Source organism: Balaenoptera acutorostrata, chromosome 10, assembly GCF_949987535.1.
Source record: "Balaenoptera acutorostrata chromosome 10, mBalAcu1.1, whole genome shotgun sequence".
Taxonomy (NCBI): Eukaryota; Metazoa; Chordata; class Mammalia; order Artiodactyla; family Balaenopteridae; genus Balaenoptera; species Balaenoptera acutorostrata.
This window is the reverse complement of record NC_080073.1, coordinates 40,112,674-40,137,524: the sequence shown is the minus strand read 5'-3', so window position 1 is coordinate 40,137,524 and position 24,851 is coordinate 40,112,674. Positions and strand designations below refer to the sequence as shown.

At 60.0% G+C, this 24,851-nt stretch overlaps 2 protein-coding genes across 3 annotated transcripts in view; both read right to left on the bottom strand.

Annotated features, from left to right (window-relative positions):
• Nucleotides 1-1,873: 1,873 nt before the first annotated feature.
• Nucleotides 1,874-24,851, bottom strand: part of PLXNB1 (plexin B1) — a 26,352-nt gene continuing 3,374 nt past the window's right edge. The window contains exons 2-38 of one of the 2 annotated variants that reach the window (XM_007168815.2): nucleotides 23,937-23,989; nucleotides 21,762-22,874; nucleotides 20,850-21,032; nucleotides 20,444-20,572; nucleotides 20,217-20,317; nucleotides 19,789-19,921; nucleotides 19,368-19,524; nucleotides 18,953-19,061; nucleotides 18,768-18,876; nucleotides 17,673-18,353; nucleotides 17,349-17,468; nucleotides 17,035-17,157; nucleotides 16,649-16,742; nucleotides 16,391-16,563; nucleotides 16,094-16,245; nucleotides 14,173-14,278; nucleotides 13,860-13,996; nucleotides 13,385-13,561; nucleotides 12,987-13,158; nucleotides 12,555-12,797; nucleotides 11,709-11,885; nucleotides 11,483-11,631; nucleotides 10,888-10,988; nucleotides 10,574-10,791; nucleotides 10,259-10,437; nucleotides 10,040-10,106; nucleotides 9,677-9,823; nucleotides 8,686-8,854; nucleotides 8,303-8,406; nucleotides 8,143-8,227; nucleotides 7,729-7,901; nucleotides 7,424-7,584; nucleotides 7,186-7,333; nucleotides 5,226-5,290; nucleotides 5,009-5,084; nucleotides 3,929-4,003; nucleotides 1,874-2,615 (exon numbers count right to left, since the gene is read on the bottom strand). In XM_007168815.2, the coding sequence (XP_007168877.2) occupies nucleotides 2,511-2,615; nucleotides 3,929-4,003; nucleotides 5,009-5,084; nucleotides 5,226-5,290; nucleotides 7,186-7,333; nucleotides 7,424-7,584; nucleotides 7,729-7,901; nucleotides 8,143-8,227; nucleotides 8,303-8,406; nucleotides 8,686-8,854; nucleotides 9,677-9,823; nucleotides 10,040-10,106; nucleotides 10,259-10,437; nucleotides 10,574-10,791; nucleotides 10,888-10,988; nucleotides 11,483-11,631; nucleotides 11,709-11,885; nucleotides 12,555-12,797; nucleotides 12,987-13,158; nucleotides 13,385-13,561; nucleotides 13,860-13,996; nucleotides 14,173-14,278; nucleotides 16,094-16,245; nucleotides 16,391-16,563; nucleotides 16,649-16,742; nucleotides 17,035-17,157; nucleotides 17,349-17,468; nucleotides 17,673-18,353; nucleotides 18,768-18,876; nucleotides 18,953-19,061; nucleotides 19,368-19,524; nucleotides 19,789-19,921; nucleotides 20,217-20,317; nucleotides 20,444-20,572; nucleotides 20,850-21,032; nucleotides 21,762-22,868 (6,405 nt within the window). In that variant the 5' untranslated portion in view covers nucleotides 22,869-22,874; nucleotides 23,937-23,989 and the 3' untranslated portion in view covers nucleotides 1,874-2,510. Of the gene's footprint in view, nucleotides 2,616-3,928; nucleotides 4,004-5,008; nucleotides 5,085-5,225; nucleotides 5,291-7,185; nucleotides 7,334-7,423; nucleotides 7,585-7,728; nucleotides 7,914-8,142; nucleotides 8,228-8,302; nucleotides 8,407-8,685; nucleotides 8,855-9,676; nucleotides 9,824-10,039; nucleotides 10,107-10,258; nucleotides 10,438-10,573; nucleotides 10,792-10,887; nucleotides 10,989-11,482; nucleotides 11,632-11,708; nucleotides 11,886-12,554; nucleotides 12,798-12,986; nucleotides 13,159-13,384; nucleotides 13,562-13,859; nucleotides 13,997-14,172; nucleotides 14,279-16,093; nucleotides 16,246-16,390; nucleotides 16,564-16,648; nucleotides 16,743-17,034; nucleotides 17,158-17,348; nucleotides 17,469-17,672; nucleotides 18,354-18,767; nucleotides 18,877-18,952; nucleotides 19,062-19,367; nucleotides 19,525-19,788; nucleotides 19,922-20,216; nucleotides 20,318-20,443; nucleotides 20,573-20,849; nucleotides 21,033-21,761; nucleotides 22,875-23,936; nucleotides 23,990-24,851 lie in introns of both variants that reach the window. The other variant, XM_057554063.1, reaches the window with a different exon arrangement.
• CCDC51 (coiled-coil domain containing 51) overlaps nucleotides 23,933-24,851 on the bottom strand; it is a 17,582-nt gene continuing 16,663 nt past the window's right edge. The window contains exon 9 of the transcript XR_009009401.1: nucleotides 23,933-23,989. The gene's annotated coding sequence lies outside the window, so the exon portion shown is untranslated. The remainder of the gene's footprint in view (nucleotides 23,990-24,851) is intronic.

The following is a 24,851-nucleotide window of genomic DNA, read 5'->3' as shown; positions in this document are numbered from 1 at the left end:
ACACTGTAAGTCAACTATACTTCACTAAAAAAAAAAAAAGATACGGAGCTCCTGGTCCTCTAACTGGACAATTACTCTGATATTTAAGTTGGTGAAAGTTCACTTAATGAAGCAAGTCACTCCCTAATCTCCTTAAGGTGTCCCCAGTGATGAGAAACGAAGGTCCTTTGCATACTAACATGTTTATGGGTAATGTAGTAGGTGAGGGCACTTTTTGCAGTCTTGATCAGAATAAAGAGATTGATCAACCTGAATGACAAATGTCCTACACTGAAATTGTGGCCAAGACCCAATTAGAATCCTTAAGTTCTGTCAGGTTTAGAATCTCCACTTGCAGCTGTGGTGTTTGAATGAAGACTTAGAAGTTCCTATCTTATTGTGCAGGTTTGTGTTCTTTGTATCTTTTATTAGAACAACATTCTGTGAGGGCTGAGACATGAAAGTGAATTACTCAGAACATGTTCAATAGTCACAGCTGCCAGGTGTGCAGGTACATAGTTTTCCTCTCCCCAGAGCCCTCACCTACCCTGTTATAGGCCTCCTAGGACCTGTAGGGGCCTGAGCCCTGAACAGAGGCACGAGTCTGTCACGGCCCCTGTGGTGTCAACCAGGCTCCCTCCCTCTCCGGGCCTGCTTGACGTCCACCCCAAACTGAATTCCCCATCAGCCCTGCTCCCTGAGACTGTCACAATGGGGGATCAACTCCATGGTTTGGCCAGATGAAGGAGTCAGACCCATTCTGAGCCACTACAAAGACCTGGCAGGAGCACGCATTTGAAGCACTAAAGCTCACACACCGGAATGACTGACAGTGCCTGACTGCTGGCTGACCTGTCTCTGACTGTGGTCTGGACATCAGGCAGAAATGAGGAGGGAAGGACATTAGAGCAGAGAAGAGCAGTGGTGACTACAGTGGGCATGGACGCACCAATGTGGCTCCTGCCATCTTAGGGACGAGGACCTTGAGAAGGCACTATTTAGGGCCAATAAGAGGGCGGGAAGAGGACTCTTCCTGGACTCATATTAGCCTGTGTCTCTTCAAACCCCCAATGAAGACCCCTAAGTTGGGGGGTGGGGCCTCTGTGTCAGAGGGGAAGGAAGGCTAGGGGGTCTCTGGGCTATAAGCAGAGAGCCATGGGGGAGAACCTTGTGAGGACCTGAAGGCTGGAGGGCCATCGACTCACCTCTGTTCAGTAGGCTGGCCTCCTGTGGAGGCCAAGGGTGGTCTCAGTCAAGGGAGCATCAAGCCCCACCCGTGTAGACCCAGCCAGCAATACAAGATCCAGCTGAGACAGTCTCGAAGCTCACCTCCAGCTACAAATCAGGAAACCCAAACAAGGTGGCCTTCACGCAGGCAGACAGTTGGGTTATCTGCACCCAAAATACCTTGACTTAGAAGACAACCCAGTAACCAGAAGCCCCTCAGAACAGCCCAGGCTACAGGGGTTCAGGGAGTCTAGAAGCTACCGACAAAAAGGGCCCCAAGATCCACTCTGCCTGGAGTTCACTACAGTGATGCCATCCTTTCCCAGTTCCTTTCAAAACAAATGCAACAGGAAAGGAGAAATTTGAACACTCAAATTGCTGATAAGGCAGACCTGCTTGAAGAAACCACAGACCCCTGCACCTTGGGTTTCAGGCCCCCCAGCCCCGTCCTGGATGGGGTTCTCACTTCCTTCACAGCAGCTTTGACTCCAGCAAGCCCTGCCCAGGAGTCAAGGAGAACCCAGCCAGCCCTGTGATCTGGAGCATTCTGTGGGTGCCATGAGACCTCCCGGAGGCTGCAGATCCCACCTCCCCATGGTGCCTGCCAGGCACAGTTGCCACCCTCCAGCTAAGGGAAGGCTGGGCCAAGCCCACATCTCAGACGGCAGACAGTGTGTTATCCTTTAATGAAGAGCCGGGTCAGTAGGGCCACCATTCTCCCCGAGGACCCCCTGCAACAGACACCCCTCACTCCTGGCTGCCTCAGTGGCAGGGTGGCCCTGAAGCAGCCTGCCCTGCTGAGAGGTCAGTTTGCAGCGGCCTAGTAAAGGCATTCATCTCTCCAACCTAGGAACGTGGCAGCAGCAACATGGCCAGAGGCAGCTAATGAGGTCAGGGATGGTGGAGGAGGAGGGCGGGGCAGGAAGTGGGGGCTCTCCTTCCTCTCTGAATCCCCTGGGATAAAAGCCAGTGTTCAGGAGCAGTACAGTCTCCCCAGGGGCTGGAGGCCCTTCCAGCCACTCTCTGGAAGCCCTTAGTCCCCAGTTTCCCTCAGACTAACGTCACACAGAAAGTAGCCCGCAGGGTCACTGGCCTCAGGGTCACCACTCCATCAGCCTCAAGGCCCCAGGCCTGCGAGATGAGTCCAGTAGGGCCCAGGCCAGAGCCACCAGGAGACTTGGAGCCACCTTTCACTAACTCCGCTGGGCAGGCACTACAGGCATCTAAGAAGGTGGTCTCTCCCTCGTGGTTCCGGGGCTGCCCAGGCGGGGCTGAGGCACAGCAGGCCAGGGCTCTCCAAGTCCCTACAGATCTGTGACCTTGTTTTCTACAGCCGCTGCGATCTGCTGGAGCCGATAGCCCAGCTGCATCTTCTGGGCCGTGCCATCTTCCTCCAGGGCAGTGATGATCTGAAACACAGAGACCAACTCAGCAGGGGGAGACAGCCAGCCTGCTGTCTGCCTTTGCCACAGACTTCAATAGGCCTCCACAGCTACCGCAGCAGGTGTGGGTAGGGGCCCGAGAAACCCTGTGAGCCGCCGCACTCACTTCCTCAGGGCCTCCTCAGGGAGGGGATGATGACAGCAGAGTCACTGTGGGGTTTTAAGGATTAGTGAGGACCTAGCACTCACGGTAATGCATATCACCTCCCCGGTAAAATCGTTTTGAGTGGAGGCCAACTTCACCCACCATGCTGGTCTTCTCGGCCACAAACCCCCTGGAAGCCCTGCTCCACCCATCCTGGCTCCCCCGCCCACCAGGCAACAAGCAGTTCCTAAATTCCTGCGTGCCGGGTGCTGGACAAGGAGCAGGGACCCGGCAGTGATGACAGGTACGATCCCTGCCCTCGTGGGGCTCACTGGAGGGGAGACAGGTATTGACCAAACACGGACAACTACAAAACCACAAGGGGGGCTGCCACAGAGGGAAGGGTGGGAACAGGAGGGGCTCGCCGGCCACGCCTCCACAAGGGGACAGCTGTGTCACGCGGCCCCGCCTCCCCCACACCGGCAACCACACTGCTCGGAGCAAGGCACCTGGACTTCACGCTTGCGCATCACTCCTGGGTCAAATGCCTGCCCCCACTCCAGGCCTGAGCCGCGAGGCAGGGCCCTCATCTCTCAACAGCAACGGCCACATCCCTGGGGCCACGCAAACATCTGGGTAGATGATTCCAGCAGGCACTCAGTGGGTTGACCGGTGGATGCTCTGATCCTGAGGCCCAGCCCAGGAATCCCCCAGAAAGCCCCCTTACCGGTTCTGTTGTGCCCTCATCTGCCCCAGACCCTGTACCCAGACCCTCCTCTCTGGCAGCGCATGCAGCCCAGCCAGGCCCACACCCCCAGAGATGGCCTGCACAGCACACTGCCACATGTGGTCTCAGGTGGGGCTCTGAGCGAGCGCAAGGTCGGGGCACAGGTGGCCGCTGTGTGTCCCTCCCAGCACATCCTGCACACCATCTCCAGGCCCTGGTAGATCCCCAGCCATCCATCACCACCACCATGCCCAGGAGCCCAGCTGAGGAGCCCGGATGGGGAGGGCAGCAGCAGGTAAGAGCCGGGCCACTACCAGGAAGCACACCTGAAGAACAAACACTTCCCGAGCCCAGGGCCCAGCCCCCCACCACCACCCTGTGCCTGGGGGAGACCCGAAGGCCCCACACTTGCGTCACAGAGCCAGTCACCCTCTCACATCATCCTGACCATGCCCAGGTTCTGCCCACCTGGTCATAGTATTTGTTGATATACTTGTAGAGTTCGTGCAGGGCCACTCGCACCCCCAGGTCTCCAGAGTAGTTCTAGGGAGGAGAGACAAGAGGTTACAGAGATAGGGGGTGCTGCCAGCCACCAGAGGAGGCCCAGGACCCCAGGCAAGGGGAGTGGGGAAGAGGGCGCTGGGAGGTAGAGGAAGGAACAGGGCCCTGCATTGGGAAGCAGAGCCCCTCCACAGACGGGGGATGCCAGGCTAGATGTGCTAAGCTGGGGACAGGATAGGACCAAAGGGCCTCCTTGGTGGAGAGACCCTGGATCTGTAGTTTCACCATGGCCTGGGGTCTCCACTGGGGCTCGGTGTCTCTCCCCGTCCAGGCTCCAGCTGGGACCCTCTGGCGTCCCAGGCAATCGCAGAGCCAAGCAGAATAGGTGCTGCTCACAGGCTGTGACCCAGCATAGTTCTGCTCTGACCTCATTCAAGTCTTTCCTGAGGTCACACCCAGGCCCCTCCATGGGGACATCTCTGAGCCTCAACCTCCTCTTCAGGACAATGGAGTTGATATCACCTAACTTGTAGAGCTTTTATGGGAATCAAATGAGAAGTAATCAAAGCACCCCACACACGGCAACACCCCAAAACTGTAGCTGCTATTGTTATTGTGGTTGTGGTCATCATCATCATGGTTTCAGATTTACATTGTTTGGACTGGACTGTTTGGAGGCTGTTTTAGGAGTAGGTGGGGGCATGTCTATAGTGCCAAGGAAAGCAGAGCAGTAGGAAGACGTGGACAGGCTGACCCAGGCAGTCCTGGGGCTGAATCCCCGCCACCTCGCTGCCTTGGAACTATGGTCCACAGGCCCCGAGGGGCTGCAGACATCTAAACACCTGGCTGAGTCAGGTTAGGTGGCAGCTGCTAGGACAAGGCCCCTGCTGCTCTCTGATGAGACACTGGGAGCCCTGGTCTTTCACAGAGGCAGCGGGAACACTGTGCTGAGGCCCCCAGGGCTTCCCTGCAAAGGAGCAGTGTGAAGGGGGCAGGACCCTTGTGGCAGAAGGCCTGTGCCCAACCCAAGAAGCAGGAGGGCCATACCCGGGACAGCTCGGCCAGGATGGAGTTCATCTCTTGATCACTGGCGGGGATGGTCTGTCTGATGTCTGCGTAGTACCTGCCAGAGATCATGGGTCCGGCAGCCGCTGGGAAAGCAAACCCCTCCTCACCCCACCAGGCCCACCCCTGGGCCTCAGCTGTAAACACCCACCAATCTGTCCACCCATTATCCCCCAGATGCAGTCCCTTTCCCTCGTACCTTTCCACCATCTGTTTGTACCGGGGAATATCCCGAGCATACAGAAGTTTGTTGATGGGAGAGTCCTGGGTGCCAGCAGGTGAACAGTGAAAGGAAAAGAAGGATGAGAGCTTCTGTTAGGGTGACCAGCTGTCCCAATTTTCCCAGCACTGTTTCAGTTTTAAAACTAAGTCCCGAATCGCAGGAAACCTCCTCAGTCCCAGACAACCCGGATGGTTGGTCACCCCACCTCATTCCTTCTGTCACCCCTCCCCCAATGTCCCATCTCTGCTGTCATCACCTTGAGCTTCCCCCCATCTCACTCCAAGGTCATCTCTCAGCTCCATGTGCCTCCACCCGGACCTGGCAGGGAACTGGCATGCAGGGTGGGAAGGGTGCAGTGCCATGTGGAGCCCTAATACTGCTTCTCCAAGTGCTGTTCATTCCCCATGTAATCATTTTAAAAATCAGGAAACTAACCCCGATATTTAATTAAATTGCCCCAGACCACCTCACTCCTGTGTGGCTGAGCTGGGATTTGAAGCAGGTCTCTCAGACCAGGGCCCACACTCTAACACAGCCAGACACATCCTCTACCACCGAACTGGGCTCCAATCCCAGCTCTGTCCCAGTGGCTGTGGGCAGCACACTTCCATTCTCTGGACCTGCTGCCTCATCCTACAGCTGCTGGGAGGGTGAGGCAAGACTGCACTGCCCCCTGTGAGCAAGGGTGTGAGCGCTGGGCCTGAGGCAGGATGCCTGCTTTTCAGCAACTCTCCATGGGTGGCCCTTGGCATCCTGGTTTGCACTATTCCTGAGCTACCTAGGAAGCATTTGCAGTGCTGCTGGGAAGGGGAAGCAGTGTGAAGATCAGGCAGAAGAACCCAGCTACCATACAGCACACACCCTGGAGGTGACCCCTGTGTCCTGGTGTGTCTTTGTGGTTCTCAGCTCATCGCAGGCAGAGTAATGAGAGCAGGCAGAGCAAAAATGGCTTCCAAAAGACAGCACTACAGAGTGGAACTTTCCATCTTGTTTCCCCATGGAGATCTAGAGCTAGATCTCTCAAGAGGTCCCAGGCCCAGGGGTCGAGGCTAAGCAGAGTCCGTTCTCATGCAGAGCCACGACAGCCCTGCCTGCTGGGTGCCTGAGCAGTCATGGTGGTGACCCCATATCTGTCACGGGACTCTCTGGGTCCTGACCACTGTGACAACATACCTCCCCCTCTCTGTGCCACCAGGCAACCCTGACCACCTCTCCTCCATGCTTCCCAGCTCCCCTGTCAGCACATCCCTCCTCGCCTGGCCCTCCCCTGGACTCTCCTCCCTGTACTGCACGGGCTGGCAGACACTTCCACTGCCCTCGGGAATCAAATCTCCGAGGCAGCCTGGAGCTGCTCTGTGATTGTAGAATCCATGGGCTCACCTCCTCCAAGTCTCAGCTCACCACCGCCAGAGGCCCAGGGCGCGTAAGGAACTCCTCCTTCTTCCTCACCCCCATATCCAACCCACAGCTTCTGCCTGCCCTGTACCCTCTAGTCCCAGCTTGAACCTGGCCACCGCTCGTCCCAGGGACAACACAGCTTCCTCTCTGGACTCCAGGCTCCAGTCCATCCACTGCACGATTGCCAGGAGGCTCCAGCTAACTCTCAGGTCTGACCACCCCCATCGCCCTCGGGGTGAGTCCTAGCCAAGTGGCCCTGGCCTCCTGCCGCACCGCCAGCACTCTTTGCTCCACTTAACCCCGTGAATCAGCACACGTGCCCCCTTGCCCTTGCTCATCCCTGAAGGCTGAGGCACGGCCACCTCCTAGGGAGCCCAGGGACAAAGCCTGGCCCCGGGCCTGGGGTCAAAGGCCTCCCATATCCTCGTCCTTGACATCCTCAAGAAGGCCTGGAGTCTGTGCATGCACAGCACTCTCCATCCCCGGCCACACTGCCCCACCCCACCCATGCCCTCCCGGTCCACCCCAACCAGCTCACCCGGCCCAGCTTGTGGTCAGCCAGAGTGCAGGCATCCATGAAGGTCTGTGCAATGACCAGGAACACCGCATCCATGTTGTCAGATGTCTGCACGTCGAACACAAACTGCGGGTTTTTTATTATATTGATCCAGAACCTCAGCGGCAAGCTGCGGGCAGGGCAGGTGTGGCCAGTGAGTGTGCTGGGGAGACAGGAGAGAAGACCGCGCACATGCTAAGCCCGCCCACCCCACCCCCACCTGTTGGTCTTCCATATATGGACAGTGTCCTGGTCCGAGATGCCATGCTGCTGGGCCTGCTCGTCCAGCAGGTCAAAGAAGTACTTCACAGCGAGCGGCACGGGACGGCTGGTGCTGAGAATCACCTGGAACAGGTCATCCACAAACTTCTGCAGGGTGCCCTGCGGAGGAGGGGAAGCACGAGATGCAGTCAGCAAGGGGACCTCAGCCCAGCCCAGCCTCAGACGCCTTGTGACACCAGGCCTGTGCAAGCCCCCCACACCCCCAAATCCCACTACCTGTCTCGTCCCTGCCCCCAGCCCCACCTTCATGGACAGCAGGCGGGTCAGGTAGATCTCAGGGATGGCCTTGGCTCGCTCCCGCTCCCCGCCCCGGAGGCTGCCCCTCCGAGGCCTGGGCGGCTCCGGCTCCTCGCTTGGCTTCACCAGGTGCCAGGGCCGGATGCCCCCCTCGTCCACATCCTCCAGCATTGGGGTCCCTGTACCAAGACCTTACAGCTTGTTACCCCTCATCAGGTGCCCCCTGCCCTAGACCCCCGGGGTCCTGCCAAAACCTAGGAGTGGGGGCACCTGGTTAAGGGCTTCTCTGGGTGGAAGGGAAGTAGACACAAGCCCACCCTGCGGTCCAGAGAACCTTCCCCCATTACTGGAGACTGGGCAAAGCAAGGGTAGAGGACTGCAATGGCAGGGGCAGGGCAGGGGGGGAGGGTAAGTACTCACTCTCTCCAGGGACATAATCCTGGCTTTCCCGGAGGACATGCTTGGTGAGGCAGGGGACGAGGGCCACAGTTGCTCCGTCTGGGACCTGTTGACCACAGTTGGTGACCCCCTCCACCAGCCCACCCCACCACAGCCCTCCCCCAACTCCCACCCCTCCCACCTTGTAATGCTGCAGGGTGTTCAGGCGCCTCCACAGACCCTGGACCTCAGAAGTCACGTCCTCGTCGGAAAGAATGAGATGCCCGGCCACCCCAGACCGCCATTCTGCAAGGACAAGATGAGCTTGGTCCAGGGCTTTCAGAATACCCTCCCTGCAGTGGAACCTGTCCCCTTTTCTACAGGGACACTGGCCCCTCCATCAGGGGCAACCTCACCCAACTTCTCTGAAGTCCAGAAACAGGGGCCCCTCACCAGGTGACAGGTCGTCCCTGTAGAGGTGTTCCAGAGCCCACTTCCCCTGGGTGATAAGCTGACCCTGCAGAGCTGGTCTAGGGCCAGCCTAGCTCTGGGGGTCCCCAGACCACCCTTCCCCTCTGCCCTCACCGACGTCCAGGGTGTGGGGGTCTGGCCGCTGGGCAAGAGGCACTCCTTTATAAAGCTGGTCCAACATCTTTTCCTTGGCCTGGGAGATGGTGTCACAGTCCAGGACCTTCACGGGCACACCCTGGGCTTCTCCCGCTCCAGGCCCCACGGCCAGTAGTGCATTCAAGGTCTATATGCACGATACATGGGAGCATTCAGGGCTCATGCCACATGTGGGATGACCAAGATGCAAGGCCAGGGCCAGGGACAACCCATAAGGAAGCCACTGCCTCTGACCTCCAAGCACCAAACAATCACTCCTTCTTGTCTCTTCACCTGCCTGCCTCCCCAGGGACAGCAGCTCCCTCCACTCTGTGGCCCCAGCACCTGGCACAGTGCATTAGTGTCTGCTGGGTGAATGGCAGAAAAAATGGGAGAGCACAAGTCCCTCTGAACTCTGATCCTCAGGCTCCTGGCGCAGACAGTTAGGCTGAGGCACCCGAGGAAGCCTGCATAAGAAGTGGGGTCTCCACTAGCCAGAGGAGCAGGCCTGGCGGAGCCTGAGTGGGATTTTCCCAAAGGAACTCCACGTGGGCCATGAAGGGAAAAGTTCCCCAGAGGGAAACAATGGGCAGGTCTGCCAGGGCGACTCCCAGCTTGGTGGGCATAACCATGCCCCTGGCAGGATGCTGAGACCACGATTAGGCAGACACTCAGGCCCTTACACAGCAAGGACCCGGATGGGCCCCGGGCAGGGTGGGCTGCTCCCTAGTCTCTGGCTGTGGCCACCCTGACCCCACCCCAAACCTGGGGAACCTCTGAGGCCCTATCTTCAAGGTCTGGCCCTCAAGCCCCTATCCTGCCAGCCGGAGGTTAGGCTGGCTCAAACCAGATGCAGACACCCACACAATCATACGTGGTCACCCTCCTCACCTTCATGGGAGACTGACTCACCAGCAGGTTCTCTCTCTCTCCCCCTCTCTCCCTCTCTCCCTCTCTCTCCCCCCCTCACCAGGGGACGGTACTCCACGTCCTCTCGGAGCAGGCGGTTGTCATTCAGGGTGTATTTGGCTTTGCCAGTCACGCTGTCTACCGGCCCCTTGTCCACTTGATGCTTAATTCCACGGAAAAGCATGTACAGAGGCTCCCCTACCGAGTCCTGGGGGGAGTGGCGGGCAGTTAGGACGCCCGGGGCAGGGGACAAGCATGGGACGGAGGTGCTGGGGAAGGGGACAGGATGCAGGCTGCAGAAGGCTTAAGGTGACTGAGGACATGCTGGGCAGGGGTGCCCAAGCTGTGCTGGGGCAAGAAGCTGCGTGGTTCGGAGTCCTGACTCTCCCTGGAGGGGAGCCCCACCCACCTCTGCCTCACTCACCCTCACGAAAGTGTAGAGGCAGATGGACATCCAGTTGGTGAGCAGCTTCTCCACCACGGTCTCTGTCCTGGGATGACAGGAAAGAGGGGGCAGAGTCAGCAGGTGGGGACCCAGGGCTTTCTATTCTTCAGACCCCAGGCCCCAGAGGGCCTGACTCAGGTCTTGGCTCCAGCTGTCCACGGCTGCCTGGCCCCCGTGGTGTCTGACGGGCATACAGACCTGCGCAGCATCAGTTTGGGGTTCTTGGCCACGTACTGCGCCACCAGGTCACTGAGCAGGGTGCGCAGGATGTCAGTGAAGTACTCAAGCTTCCCATGCAGTGCCACGGTGAGCAGAGATGCCACATAGGCGCGGTCCCGAGCTGAGAAGGTGCGCTGGCTCTCCAGGGTGTGGATGAACTGGCGCCAGGGAGAGGGGACGGGTGGGCGGGGAGGGCAGATTCAGAAACGGAGGGACTGAGAAGGGATGGGGCTGGAGGGTAGGGGGGCCCCCTCCCCACCCCTGGAGGGCCCAGATAGGGGGCGGGGCCGGCACCTTGATGAGGAAGAGCTTGCTGTTAAGCAGGTTGGAGAGCTGCCCCAGCCCTTGTTCCACAGTGGGTCGCCGGCTCTCAGGCACGCCCAGGTCCCGGTGCAAGGGCGACTCCTGGTGCCCAGGGAAGAAGACCCTCTCGGCATACACCTTGTAGTCGAGGAAGGGGATGCCGCTGCCCAGAAGGTCACTGGTAAGATCGGTCATCTCGGTCATAAGGTCTGTTGAGCAGAAGAAGCCAGGTTTGGGTGCAGATCCCAAGGTGATGGGAGCAGGCTTGGGCAGAGCCCTGGAGCGTGGGGTCTTCGCAGCCTCACCTGTGAACTCCTTCTTGCAGCGGTCCCGCACGCTGCTCTCCAGATTCTCCAGCTGGATCTGCACCTTCTTATAGTCCCTCAGAGCCTGCTTGCTCTTCCTCCTGCTCAGCGCCAAGGTCAGGGCAGGGATGGCCAGAGGAGGCCCGAGCCCTTGCTAGGTCCCACCGGGCCCAGGCCTGCCCAGGCCAGCACAGTCTAACCCCGCCATGCCCAGCCAAGCGAGGGCCTAGTCAGAATAATTAAGTCTGTCCCATCCCACGCAGGTCACACCCACCCACAACTTGTCTAGCCCAGCCTAGCCCAGGGATCAGCAAACTATAACACGGCCAAATCTGGTCCCTGGCCTGTTTTTGTAAATAAAGATTTGTTGGAGCACAGCCATGCTCATGTGTTTATATGTTGTTCGTGGCTGCCGCAGGGCTATAATAGCAGAGCTGAGTCACTGCCACCAAGACCGCCTGGCGCACAAAGCCTGAAATAGTTACTCTCCTGCCCTTTATAGGAAGTGTTTGCCTATCCCTGGTCTAGTCTGCCCCTTCCCAATCCAGCCACACCCTGCTACCTGCCCAACCCAGCCACACCTGGCTGCACCCACCTGTACATGAGGACAATGATGATGACACCCAGAGCCAGAAGAGAGGTGCCCACCCCCAAGCCCACCTGGGCTGCCATGGGAAAAGCCACAGGGTTCTCGCCATCGTACTGCACGTGGCCCAGGGAGAAGCGTAGGTTCCCCATCTGCACCTGCACGGGGAGCCACCTGTGAGCAAGAGGTCAGCGCACGCCCGATGCCTGCCCCGGCCCAGGGCCTGCCCACTGACCGTGAACTCAGGCAAAGCGTCAGGCACCTCCCGGAGGGCATGGTGCCAGGGTAGGGGCTGCTCCACGGGGGGCTCGCAGTACAGGTGGTGCCGGGTCAGCGTCTTCACCATGCAGGGGCCGTCCCCTATCATGGCCACCACCTCCTCCTTGGACATCGCAAGGTCCAGATTCTCCCCCTGGAACATGGGGTCACTGATCGATCATTCAGAACTCTTCCTTAAGGGGAGGAGCTGATGGTCACTCAGATCCTATCTCCCCAAACGTGGGACGGATGGTCCTGAGACCCACCCCCAGGAGCAGGGCTGATGGTGCCTCAGCACCTCTTGTCCTGCACACGGGGTGACAGCCCCATGGATGTTTCCCAAGCTGCCCCCTGACCCTTTTCTGCCCCTCCCTATCCTCCTTCCTTGAGTCTAACTTCTCCAGAGCTAAAAATCTGGAGAATATAAAGCTGTCCCCAAATCCTACCCAGTGACCTAACAAAGCAGAGCCCCTGCTACTGTGTGTGTCAGAACACACGCCAAGTATGTGTCCACATGAGACAGGCTGCCAAATGGGCATCAGCCCAGGCGCCTATTGTGTACCTCGCCGCCACTGCGTGTGCCAAACTATTTACATATCGTTATTCAGACACCTGCCATGGAGTGTGTCAGGACCCAGACCACAGGACCTAAGCCCCGGCCAGGTGTGTCAGGCTAGGCACCCCGCCACCAGCCCCCTCGGCACTCGCCATGTCCATCCACTGGCCTTTGCTTTGCTGTCATGCCCCCTCTGCCACACAGAGCAGTACCATCCAGCAAAGTGAAGGGTCTTGGGACCCTGCCAGGCCCCTCTAGGAGCAGTACCTCCACAGAGAGCACACTCCCAGGCTTGTGCCGGAAGGGTGCGGTGGGGTCCTCAGGGTTGAGGGGCTGCAGAGTGGGGTCGGCCTCATAGGAGAAGGGTGTGGGGTTCAGTGTTGCAAAGTCAAAGACCAAGTTGTCAAGGATGAATTCCACACGGACCCAGGGGTCCTCAGGCAGGCCTGGGAGGGCCGGCGTGCGGCACGTGATGAGCTGGGAGGAGTTCACGTGGCAAGGCTCCTCAAACTAGGGCAGAGGGAGGGAGGACAGGGAGGGTCCGCTGAGGGTGCACAAGGGGGGGGGGTCCAGAAAAGATGGGGACATAGCCTCCACTGGTACCCGCCACCCACGGCTGTCTAGGGGGTGGGGGGGATGAGGGGCAAGGTGGGCGATGGCTAGCCCAGTGAAGGCAGGGGATGCCCATGGGGGTCCTACGTGAAGGCCACCACAGGAGGCTCCGGGGGAGCACGCCGTCTCCGGGATCACGCGGTGCCTCCGCCCAAGCCCCTGGCCTGGCCCTGGCGCTCTCATGGCCACAGTCACTCGGATTCTTGGTGTCTGTACCACGTCCAAATTCTGGCCACGGACCCATATCTCACGTCCTCCACTGAAAACACAGCCCATGAGCCACTTATGGCTTATGTGAACAAGGCTTTAAAGCACAGCCCAGTCCCTGATGTTAGGTCAGCTCCGACCCAAAGCCCCACGGCCCCTCTCCCCACCAGCAGCATGGGAGTCGAAGCCCCCCACATAGAGCCCTACAAACCCCCATGTACTGGAGCTGCAAAGACCTCCCGACCGCATGCCCTGCAGCCATGCCCTCGGCCCAGCACCTGAGGAAGCTCTTGGCGGGGCCAGCAGAGGTGACATTGGGGTCTGATGTGTACTCGAACTGGCTGTGATGAAGCCTCCGCTCAGCAGCCCCAAACCACACAGCCACGGGGAGCGTGGCAGGCGTGGCGTGTGGGCTGGTCTCACACCGCAGCTGCTCCGCCTGCTGCTCCAGCAGCCTGAGAAGGGAGGGAGAAGTGGCAGGCAGGCCCGACTGGGCTGGAGGGGCATAGGAAGGGGGAAGGGGTGATTCCAGGACACGGGACCCACTCGGGCCGCAGCTCACTTCCCTTCAGTGCTGATTGCAGTCTCCACAAGTGACCCTGGAGGCTGCACTCCCAGCTTCGAGAGGGGCTGGCCACTTTCTGATGGAGCAGACTTGGCCCTCTCCCCTGTTTCTGCTCTCCCTAGTATCCCACCCCTCCATCTTCTCCCCGGAGCTCAAGGATATTTGCAGAATGAGGAAGCGGCCCTCACAGGTGACAAGGCTGGTCTCCAACTACCACTCGGATGTCCTCCAGCCGCCCGGTCAGAAGCTTGGAGCCGTGCAGGGTGAGGCTGGTGCCCCCGGCTCTGGGGCCTCGGGCCGGGAAGATGGAATGCACCTTTGGGTCCTGTGGGAAGGGGACAGGGAGAAACAGACAGGCATCAGGCCAGAAACAGGGAGGCAGGGGGAGCAGACAAGGAGGCCCTGGGGTGGGGAGCCCCAGGGAGGCGAACCAATGGGCTGGGAGGAGCCACCTAAGGGGGTGGCCCATGGGTAGCTGGTGGGGACTCGACAGTCAGGCACCTGGTAGGCAAAGTCATGCTCTGAGACGCCGTGTCCTCTTCCTGGCACCTCCACCGTCACAGCGCCTGCCACCTCCTCTCCGCTGGCCCCAGTGATACACACAAGGCTGTGGGCACAGGGCAAGCTGGGGTGCTGGGCCACACTGAGGGCCCCTCAAACTGACCCGGCCGCCCCCTCCCTGCCCCACTTCATCAGGTGTTCTGCCTGGCTCCCAAGATTGACAGAGATCCTCTTGCTTTGGAAGGAATTCCTTAACGACTCACCAGGAGGCTTTGGCCTCTGAGAATTAATATCTGTGGTTCAATCATTCAAGTCCAACCCCAGAGCCCCCTGACAAGGAGAATTTCTCTCTCTGAGGGGCACAAGCCCTGGTAAGGCTGGTGGCAGGGGTGGGTTGCTGAGCTAATGAGTGGGCCTAACCGGCCACCATCATCACCGTGGGCACAGCACCAGTTACAAGGTGGTGGAAACTTGATTTCCTCATGAAAAAATGTTCCTGAAAGCCTCTAGTCAGGTCTGGGGATAGACGTGAAGGGAAAGTAAGCAATCTAAGAAATGCTGGTTCTTAGCCAGGAAACAGAAGCTTGGGGCAAATTAGCCTCCAGAATGTGAAGCCTGCAGTGGTTCGACTCTGTGACATTGTCACGGTCACTGCAAACACCCCCAGAAAACAGAACAAGCGAAGTGTGAACTACCCGGGAGAGGCTTCAGCTGGAATGTATTTTAATCACTTTATAAATCAGTTCAGAAAGTACTTTAGTCTCATGGTTCTAGAATCATTAACAGTCACCTAAAGTTCTCAGTCATAATACATTCAGGGGGGAAACAACATGCTCTAGCAGAGTCTTGTTGAAAATAAGACTGGGGGGTACTTGCCTGGTGGCACAGTGGTTAAGAATCCGCCTGCCAATGCAGGGAACATGGGTTCAAGCCCTGGTCCGGGAAGATCCCACATGCCGCAGAGCAACTAAGCCTGTGCTGAGCCTGCACTCTAGAGCCCGCGAGCCACAACTACTGAGCCTGCATGCCACAACTACTGAAGCCCACGCGCCTAGAGCCCGAGCTCCGCAACAAGAGAAGCCACCTCAATGAGAAGCACACGCACCAAAATGAAGAGTAGCCCCCGCTCGCTGCAACTAGAGAAAGCCCGCGCACAGCAACGAAGACCCAACACAGCAATCAATCAATCAATCAATCAATCAATCAATCAATCAATTTTTTAAAAGAAAGACAATAAGACTGTGGGGCCCCAACACGGGCCTACAGATCCAGACCTCTGCAGGAAGTGGAGGGAGGTGGTCTAAGGATCTGCTCTGGGGGATTCTGGGCCAACTCTCCAGGTAACCCTGACATTCGGCGGGTTGGAGACCTGCTGCTTGTGGATGTCTCCTTCGCTGTGTTGTGTGTGTGCACATTTGGGACCCTGCAACTGCCAGCCTTGTAAGCCACAAGCCCTGGGAAGGTGGGAGGGGTCCCAGGGACTAGACAGAGGGGCCTGACACTCAGCAGGTGTGTCACACAAGTCTATCCCCGTGAGGAGCCTGCCCAGGGCAGTGCTTGGGGAAGAAGGGTCAGCAGGTGGGAAGGTCAGCCCCAGAGCACAGCTGTCTGGGATCCAAGGAGCTTGCTACCGCAACTATGCCCGTGGTCACTTGGAAAGCGGGTGAGCACACCTAGGCAGTGCCAGGAAGCAGAGCCGCCTGTCAGCTCTGAGCAGTGACTAGACCCAGGCCAGAAACCTGCAGGTCTGTGCACAAAGCCAAGGCCTTGATAGTAACCCCAGCCCTGAGACACTGTGATCAGAACCAAGGAAAGGGGGAGAGGGGAGGGCAGACAAGTAGTGGGTGGATGGCCCTAAGCAGGAAAGCCAGCCGTGAAGCCCGCGTGGTGCCCCCTGCTCCTGTTAGTCCAGCCCACTCACCTGCTGGACACCTCGTACTCCTGAGCGTCCACAGCACAGGGCACTCCAGCCACCCTGACCGTGTCCTGCACGTCCTGCACATGTTGGCCCAGGTTGGAGCCCCTGATGGTGACACGGGTGCCTCCGTCTACAGGCCCAGTCAGTGGCTCCACCTGTTCCAGGACAAGGACGGCTCACCTCCATTCACCTGTTGACCTTTGGCAGCCTGGAGAGACAGCCCCAGCCTCCCACCTTTCGGCCCCCTGAACCCACAGCACCCCGAACCCCTTAAAGGGATGCACCAGCATTTCAACACACCGAGTGGATGAGGGGTGCCGGGCACTGGGTGACCACAGCCTCAGCCTCGCCACAGGCCTCCCGGGCCACGCAGCGTGGCTGCTCCCCCTTGCACCACACACAGCCGTACTGGGGCGTGGCAGTTTGGCAGCGGCTGCAGTCCTCGTGTCCCACGGAACAGTCATAAAGCACCACTGGGGGTGGAGAGTCAAATGTGAGAGGCAGGCCTGGAAGAGCCCTGTTGCCACCAGCCAGTCCCAGCAGCCCCAGGTCACTCACCGTGCAGCCCATCCACACTGTCCACACGCAGATGGCCAGCCCGGCGCAGAAACAGCCCCACGTGGAGCTCTGGCTGCAGAGCCTCATAGCTGAGCTGGAGAAATGGGAGTGGGGTCAGAGCCCGGGGTTAGGGGAGGCGTCAGGCCTGGGGAGAGGGTGGTCAAAGAAAGGACCAAAATGACTCATGGGAACACAAAGCCAGAGGTCAGAGCTGGGATACAGGACCCCATGGGGCACAAGGTCAGAGGTCAGAGCCGGGGTACTAGGACTCCCTTGGGGTCACTCAGTCAGAGAACGGACTGGGATGAGTGTGGTGCAGCCAGCTAAGCTTGGTAGCCAGCCTGTGGCCAGCGCGCCCTTGCCCACCCAGGACTCGGGATCTGTACCTGGTGCTGCTGGCAGGTGACGTGGCACCGGGTATCTGGAGGCAGCTCACATTCGACCCGGGCCTCAACCACCACCTCGTGGCCCTCCAGCTCCATCACACACTCATGGTCTCCTGGGCTGTCCTGGGGACAGAGGACACGGCTACGGGGGCAGCTTCAGGAGCCAGGCCTGGTGAGCCCCGCAGGGCCCCAGCACAGTCCCCGGGTTGGGATTGAGACCCGAGGCCGTGCCCTTTCCTGCTCCCCGGGACTCGCGCATAGTTTGCCAACAGCCAAGGAGACCACAGCAACAGCTGCAAAGAGGACACACTCACCTGGAAGAGGTGCAGGTTCCTGCCCAGCAGTCGCACTTCTCGCGGCACGTGGACCGGCATCAGGCTGGAGCCCTGCACGCTCTCCACACAAGGGCAGGAGCCTGGCCCCGAGGTCGTCCCCTGCAGGCACCAAGCGCCGGGCAGTCTATGGAGCCCACCTGCCGCCTCAGCCCTTTCCCAGGCAGAACCCCGGGGCCAGGCCAGCGTGAGGCAGCGGACAGCCCCCTCCCCTCCATCCTTCCCCTGCAGAATCGCGAGGTGGCCAAGAGGCTGCATCTGTCCCAATCCCCTCCCCTGAGGCCTCCTTCCTGGGCCGGGTCTCACCAGCTCCCAGAGCCCAGGGGTGTCGTACTGGTAGTCAAGGCTGGACAGGAGGATGAGGGGGGCGGGAGGGCCCTCGTGCTCAGCAGAGTCTCCATCACCTGAGAGGAGGGTGGAAGTGGAGAAGGCGGGCGTGTCACCCCCCGTCCACTCGTCCGCCTCGGGCAGCTCGCCGCCTTCTCTCATGAGCCAGTCCAGAGCGGGCTTCGTGGAGCCAGCGGCCCCTGGGAAAGTGGTGGCGGGAGCCGTGCCGGGGGGCTGGTCCAGGGGTACCGCAGAGGGGAGAGCCTCAGGGCCAGGCTCTGCAAGGGCGGGGGGCAGTGCTGCTGCGTCTGAGGGCGATGGGTGTGAGGCCAAGAGGTCCTCGGCGGTGGCTATGGGTCCGAAGGCCGTGGGGGCAGGGAGAGCGGTTCCAGGCCTCTGGCGGGGGCTGGGAGGAGGAGGGGCCTCATGGAGAGGTGAGCCCGTGGAAGCCGAGGCAGGTGTGGGGCCGGGACCTGCCCACGGCTCCCGGGGGCTGAGCAGGGAAGGCCTGGCCCCGGGGGGAACATCCAAGGCTGTGGCTGTGGAAGGAGTGTCCACGGGAAGGGCGTAAGGAACTGGGGTGACCGTGGCCCTGGGGGCTGTGGGTGGGAAGGAGGTGGGTGCGTCTCTTGCAGGAGGGGCTCGGGAGAGGGGCGGGCTCTGAAGGGGGAGGCAGAGAAAGACAGGAAGGGCCGCTCAGCAGGCAGGTGCGGGAGCAGGCGGCAGGCAGGCAAAGGGTGTGTTAAGAGGAAAGGAGACCAAGGAAAAGAGAAACAAAAACAGCCCGTTAATTCTCCAGAGGGGAAGGGGAGGGCGCGCTCTAGGGGCGTCTATGGCATCTGTGCCAAGGTGGGGCACGAGGCCAGACCTCCCCTCCTCTCAGCTACAAACGTCCTCTCCCGAAACAGGTGGGACGTTGACAGCCGTCCTCCAGTGAGTCCGTCACACACAGCAGCTCAGGTGCTCACGACAGAGCACCCGGGGCAGGCAGACACACAGACCCCGGGCCATGAGAGAAACCCTCACAATGGGGAGCCTGAACCCCCCTGGGGCCCGGCCAGGAGTTGGGCTCACCTGTCGGCTGACCACCATGGGCCCAGCATCACACGAGGCCTTGTGTGTGCACAGGTGCTGCCAAACACACCAGTTACACCCCCAGAGGCTTCTCACGCAGGCCTGGCACCTGCACAGAGCACAGCCATGGGGTGGAGATCGCCACGGGGCAGCCCAGGGGCTGGGGGTCGGGGTGAGGAACTCACTGTGCAGATGGGCGGAGCAAGGTGACGGCCATGCAGTCATAGAAGGAGAGGGAAGCCTCGGCAATCACGACGGCGCCAAACCTGAGCTCCAGGCTCACGGAGACGTGGTCTGCAGAGGGAGGAGCGGGCTGGGCTGAGGAGCAGGGAGGGGCACTCAGACCCCGAGCTGACGTCCGAGACCACACAGGGTGGGTTTAGCACTCCGACCAGGAAGGGGTACCCAGGGTCGGGAACACAGGCCACAGGGTAGAAAACAGGGACTTTAGGGACTGGGGACCAGAGGGGGGCCTCAGAGAAAGGCATCGCTTCAGGACCCTTTGCCTGGATTCACGCCTCATCCTGATCACACCCCTTGGAGCAAGATGGGAGGAGAGTGGGGCTCCCAGGCCCCGGGCTGGCTCCTTCCCTCACCCACCGGCTTCTCTCGGCAGCTCTGGAGCCTCACTAGGGTCTGGGGAGGGGCACATCACACCAGAACTGGTCAGCAGGGCAGGACTCTGGTATTCCCCAAAGTGGCAGGAGTAAGACTCCCCTGGCCACAGGGGTGGCAGATCAGGTACCGACAAGAAAACCTGCGAAGAGAGGCCAGGACACGCTGTTGGAGCCACTGGGCAACAGATCAGGGCTCCGTTTACAGGCTCCCAGTGTGGGCAGGCACCAGCGGCCACCAGCCCCCAGTGATCACAAATACCCTCCAGCCTGGGTTAGTAACAGATGGAGAAAGCAGAGCCCCCAGAGAAGCGACTTGGGCAAGGCCATATGGTATTTAAAATACAAGGTTTCGACCCATCACCAGAGCTCCCCCCAGCCAGGGTTCCGCCTGCTCTGGTCTTCACCTCCCTCCTCTCCTCACGGCTGATGTTAGCAGGACTCAAGGCTGCCACTCGCAGACAGCCCACCTCAGGCTGGAAGCTCCACAGCCACCGCTCTAAGCCCCGGCCCCGAGAGCACTCGGAACGGCGACTGCACCTGGGCAAGAATGACCAGTGTCCACCTGTGACCCTCACGGGGCCACTGGCAGTTCATGGGGCAGGGACACCTACAATCCTAGGGACCTGGGCAGGATCCTCAAGTCGGCCACGACATGCCTGGCAAGTCAGGGTGGAGAATAGGGGTGAGGGTAGGGCGTTGGGGCATCCAGGGGTCAAGGGTTGAGAGTCAAGGGCCAAGGACCAGGAACCCTGGACAGGGCAGGAGAATTGAGGGCATGAGGCTGGGGTTGGGGTGGGGCTGGGGAAGGGGCCAGGGTCGGGGGAGCGCTGACCTGCCGAGGAGCACACACCACCCACAGTATGGGTCCCTGTGAGCCAGGCAAGATGCACAGTCCAGGTGCTGAGCACAGGAGGCCACAGGAACCTTGAGAAGCTACAGCAGCGAAGAGGACTTGAGGTCAACAATCCAAGCACCAGTGGCTCCCCACATACAGGCCCCCAGCTCCCCCGAGGCCCCTCCCAGCAGTCATGCCCTCCCTGGCTGGCGCGTGGCACTCACCGTGCTCTGGGTCATGACATACAGGTGCTCGAAGGCCCCATCAAAGATGAGGTCTCTGCTCACCGCAGACCCCTGCTGGATGATCCGTGTGGAGTACGGGTGGCCATCACTCCCTGGGCCCAAGTAGACCTGAGATCAGAGACCACAGGGTCTGAGGCCCAAGGCCCTCCCCTCTCGCCCCAATAAAATAATTTACAGGTAGAATTTCCTCCTAGAGAGTACAGGTCACACCACCCAGCCCCAGAAAGAGGAGCACAGGTCATCTCTCCCAGCCAGGGCCAGGGCACATCACATATCTCACATTGCAGCCCCAGGGGTCTCAGGAGTAGCTCTGCCCAGCCTGGGTCCCCAGCAGCCTGTCGCCTCCAGATCCTGGGGCAGGGCCCAGTACCTCCTGTGGACTCACCTTATGCAGCTGCCCTTGACTGTCACCCAGGAAAGCAATGGTGTGTCCATCTTCCACAGTGATCGCCACGGCTGTTAGCTGAACCCCTGGCCACTCCAGAACTGGCGTGGCTTCCAGGGGGACACGGCTGGCCATGGGGCTGGGCGTGTGGTCTGAGCCACAAGGGTAAGCATCCAGGGTGTCCTGCAGGCAGCAAGAAGCACAAATAAGGCCCTGCCTGGATAATGTCCCCTGGCCCCTCCTCCCTGGACAACCCCACCCCTTCTCCCAGCGTCTCTGCCAGCTCTTGGCTCTCCCACAGCTGCATCCTTAGCCTTGCCCCAGTGGCTTACCTCCACAGTCTGCAGCGGCTCTGTCCCCCTCTTTTGATCCCCACATGTCTGGGGCCCCACTTTCTCCCATCCCTGGCCTGGGAGCTGCTTCCTCCAGTTCATGCCCTCAGCCTTCTCCTGGACCACTTTTCCAAAGCCTCTCCAGCTTGCATCCTCCTCTCCAGGTCTACTAACCTGGGTCCCCTCCCACCTCTCACTGACTCAGTCCCCCTATATGTGGCTTCTACCCTTTTCATCCATCCTGAGACTAGAGCCAAACAAGTCTCAACCTCACCTGCCTCTCTCGCTCAAGAACCTAAAACAATAGATTCCATCCCCCCTACATTCTGGGTCCCTGCCCCATTCCCTAGAACCTCAAATGCCCTCTCAGTCCACCTACACAAATGCCATCCCTTCAGCACCTGGTCCAAACCCACCCCTGCACAGCTGGCTCTCTGTCCCCCTGAATGCCACTCTTACCGTAAGGTACCCTTCCATCGCCCAGACACAAAGGAATCACTTAACATCCATTGACCTGATCAGTAAATGCCTGGCCAGTGGCCTCAGAGACAGGGAAGGGCTGGGCGGTGCCAGGACTCACCACGGGCAGCTGAGCACAGTCGGAATTGACATCATACTCAATGTAGGCCACCTCGGCCCCATCCTCAGCGCGGCCCTCCCGAGTGTAGCAGGCATCGCGTGTGCGATTAGCAAGGCGATCCACCTCATCCAGGGGGAAGGCACAGAGGGCAGAGGCTCCAGATGCCCCGGCAGCTGCCGACGGGGGCCGGCCCACAGTGGGGGGAGCGGCCGAGGAGAAGGCTGCAAACAGCACCTCCCCCCGGGCCACCTCCGCGGACATGGCCACAGCTGCAGCCTGGATCAGCCCGTAGCGGCCCCCCTGACAGGCCAGAGGCAACTCCACGTAGGAGTAGTAGTGCTGGTCCCGGAGGCACACACGGGACACATAGGCACGGAAAGCTCGAGACTGAGCCTGCAGGTCCCGCCGGAGAAACAGGAAGTAGGCACTGGCCCCGCGTGCAAAGGCGCTCACAAAGTGGTGGCTGTACTCGGAGAGGCGGCCCACAGCTAGCTTGGCCGTCTCCTCGTAAGAGAAGGCGGCCTGGGGGTCCAGCGGCCTTAAGGCGCGGGTAGTGATGGGAGGGATGCCACCCCCCACGCCCCTGCTGGTGTAGCCCCGCCCCACAAAGAGGAGGGGCTCCCCAGCCAAGCCCTGGGCCACCAGTCCCACCGTGGTGACGGCAGGGTCATTGGCGGCCACATACTGGGTGTCCCCAGGTCGCTCTGGCCGCAGCAACAGCTGCCCGAGCTGCCCCAGGCGCCGCTGCTCACAGACCCCCTGGTGCACACTGCCACACACCACCAGGGCCCCAGGGCTCACCAGGAGCAGCTGGTTCGGGTTGTTGGTGGGCTGGGCCTGAGGGCACTCATCAGGCATCACAGGTGGCAGACAGTCCCTGCTGTCTAGCACAGGGCCAGTGGACACAGTGGCCTCCAGCTGCAGTTGAGGGCTCAGCTGGAACAGGAAGTTGGTGGCCCCTAGGTAGAGGGTGCCTGAGGTGGGATCCCGCGCCAGGTGCTGCAGATGTGTACCATTGGGAGTGAAAGCAGTCGGTGGTGGGGGCTGGAGGGTGAGGACCCACCCGGCCCAGAGTGCCTGGAGAAGAGCTGGGCCGAGGGCAGGCATGGTCACCTGGTAGGGAGAGAGGTTGAGCGGGGCTCATGTGGCCACCTGAGCACCGTGGGACCAATGGTGAGGGGTAGGACTGTGACACTGCCAAGATGCCCCTCCTAACTCAGGGAGGGGGGAGCAGGGAAGACCAGGCTTAGACGGCACTGTGGTTAGGATGACCCCAGGACCACACACTAGCAAGGGGTCAGGAGACACTTCAACACTGCCCATTCTCTGTAAGCACTACTCTCTCACAAGACCTGCACCCCACACCCCTCACCCTGCCCTGCCCTGCCCTATGTCATAACAGGGTCCAAGGGTAAGAGGCTAAAGGGGCAGAGACATGGGAAACATCCCATTCCCAGGGACTAGGGCCTGGAAGGGGCAGGAGAGCATGGGATGGGAAGAAGGGACCCAGAACCCCAAAGAGAGAAAGGCACCCTCTGCATGGATGCCAGTTTCCTGGGCAGAAAAAGGGAGGGCAAGGCCTCATGGGCCACCTGCATGTTAGAGTAGGGTAAGAATTGGATGAAGGGCCTTTCAGGGTAGGAATCCAGAAGGGTAATAACCACAGAACCAACGGGCCAGAGAGATGAGGGGGGTTAAGGCTGCCAGGGAGGGTTTCCCTGGTGGCTCAGTGGTTAAGAATCCGCCTGCCAATGCAGGGGACGCGGGTTCAAGCCCTGGTACGGGAAGATCCCACATGCCGCGGAGCAACTAAGCCCGTGCGCCACAACTACTGAGCCTGCGCTCTAGAGCCCGTGAGCCACAACTACTGAGCCCATGTGCCGAACTACTGAAGCCTGTGCGCCTAGAGCCCGTGCTCCGCAACAAGAGAAGCCACCGCAATGAGAAGCCCGCACACCGCAACAAAGAGTAGCCCCCGCTCATTGCAACTAGAGAAAGCCCGCGTGCAGCAACAAAGACCAAACACAGCCAAAATAAATAAATAAAATAATTTTTTTTAAAAAAAGGCTGCCAAGTATAGAGCCTAAAAGGCTAGCTAGACCCCACCTTGGAGAGCCCTCAGCAGAGGTGGGAGTCACACTGCTCCCAGACACCTAGGTGTGAGGTCAGGCTCACCTGGCAAGGCCAGCTGGATCAGGAGACAACAGCATGCCCCGTGTGAGAGTCACCTAGCCAGGGAGAAAGCAGAGCATGAAGCTGGGGGCTCGGATGCAGGCATGTGGGCTCCCCACCATGGAGGCAGCACAAAGGTACCTCTCCCGGCTGCCCAGTCTGCTGGTGGAGCTGGGCCCAGCCTGGCCCTCGGCCACCAAACACATTCCACAGGGACGCCTCCTCAGAGCCCACAGGGAGGGGGAGGGCAGCAGAACCAAGCACCCTCAGGGCCTGGGAAAGGGCAGCTAGGAAGGAGCTGCGCGGCTGGCAGGGCCCAGTCAGGCCCCCACTTTAGTCCTGTCTCCCCTGCAGCCCGTTCTCGGCACTCTCCCATCCTCACCCTCTGCCCAAACTCTGCCCCATCAGGGTACCCCGGTACATACCCTCCACACAGGCCCGGGGCTAGCCTAGCCCAAAACCACCACCAGCACATAAGCAGACACATGCTCGCACACACCAAGAAGCATACATACCACCCACCCTGCATGCACACACCCACACACAAACACATGGGTGCGAGCACACACACAGATGCATGCACATACAGCCTGTGCATACCGCACGGAGACACATACCCAGAAACACAGGCAAACATTCCACACAGACACGCTACCCACCTGCACTTAGACACCTGCACAAAGACACGTCCACAGAGACAAACTCTTGACACAAAAAAACATGCACTCCACACAGGCACATCACACGCACCCACCCACCCAAGACATACACACCACCACCCACTTTCAGACCCCACACACACAGACTCACGCACACTTCCCTGGTTTGAGCCCTAAGTCCTAGAGGGCTGCAGAAGCCAGGCCATCTCTTGCTATCTCCTCTCCTGCAGGTCAGAGCAGAGCAGGGCTGGAGGGTGGG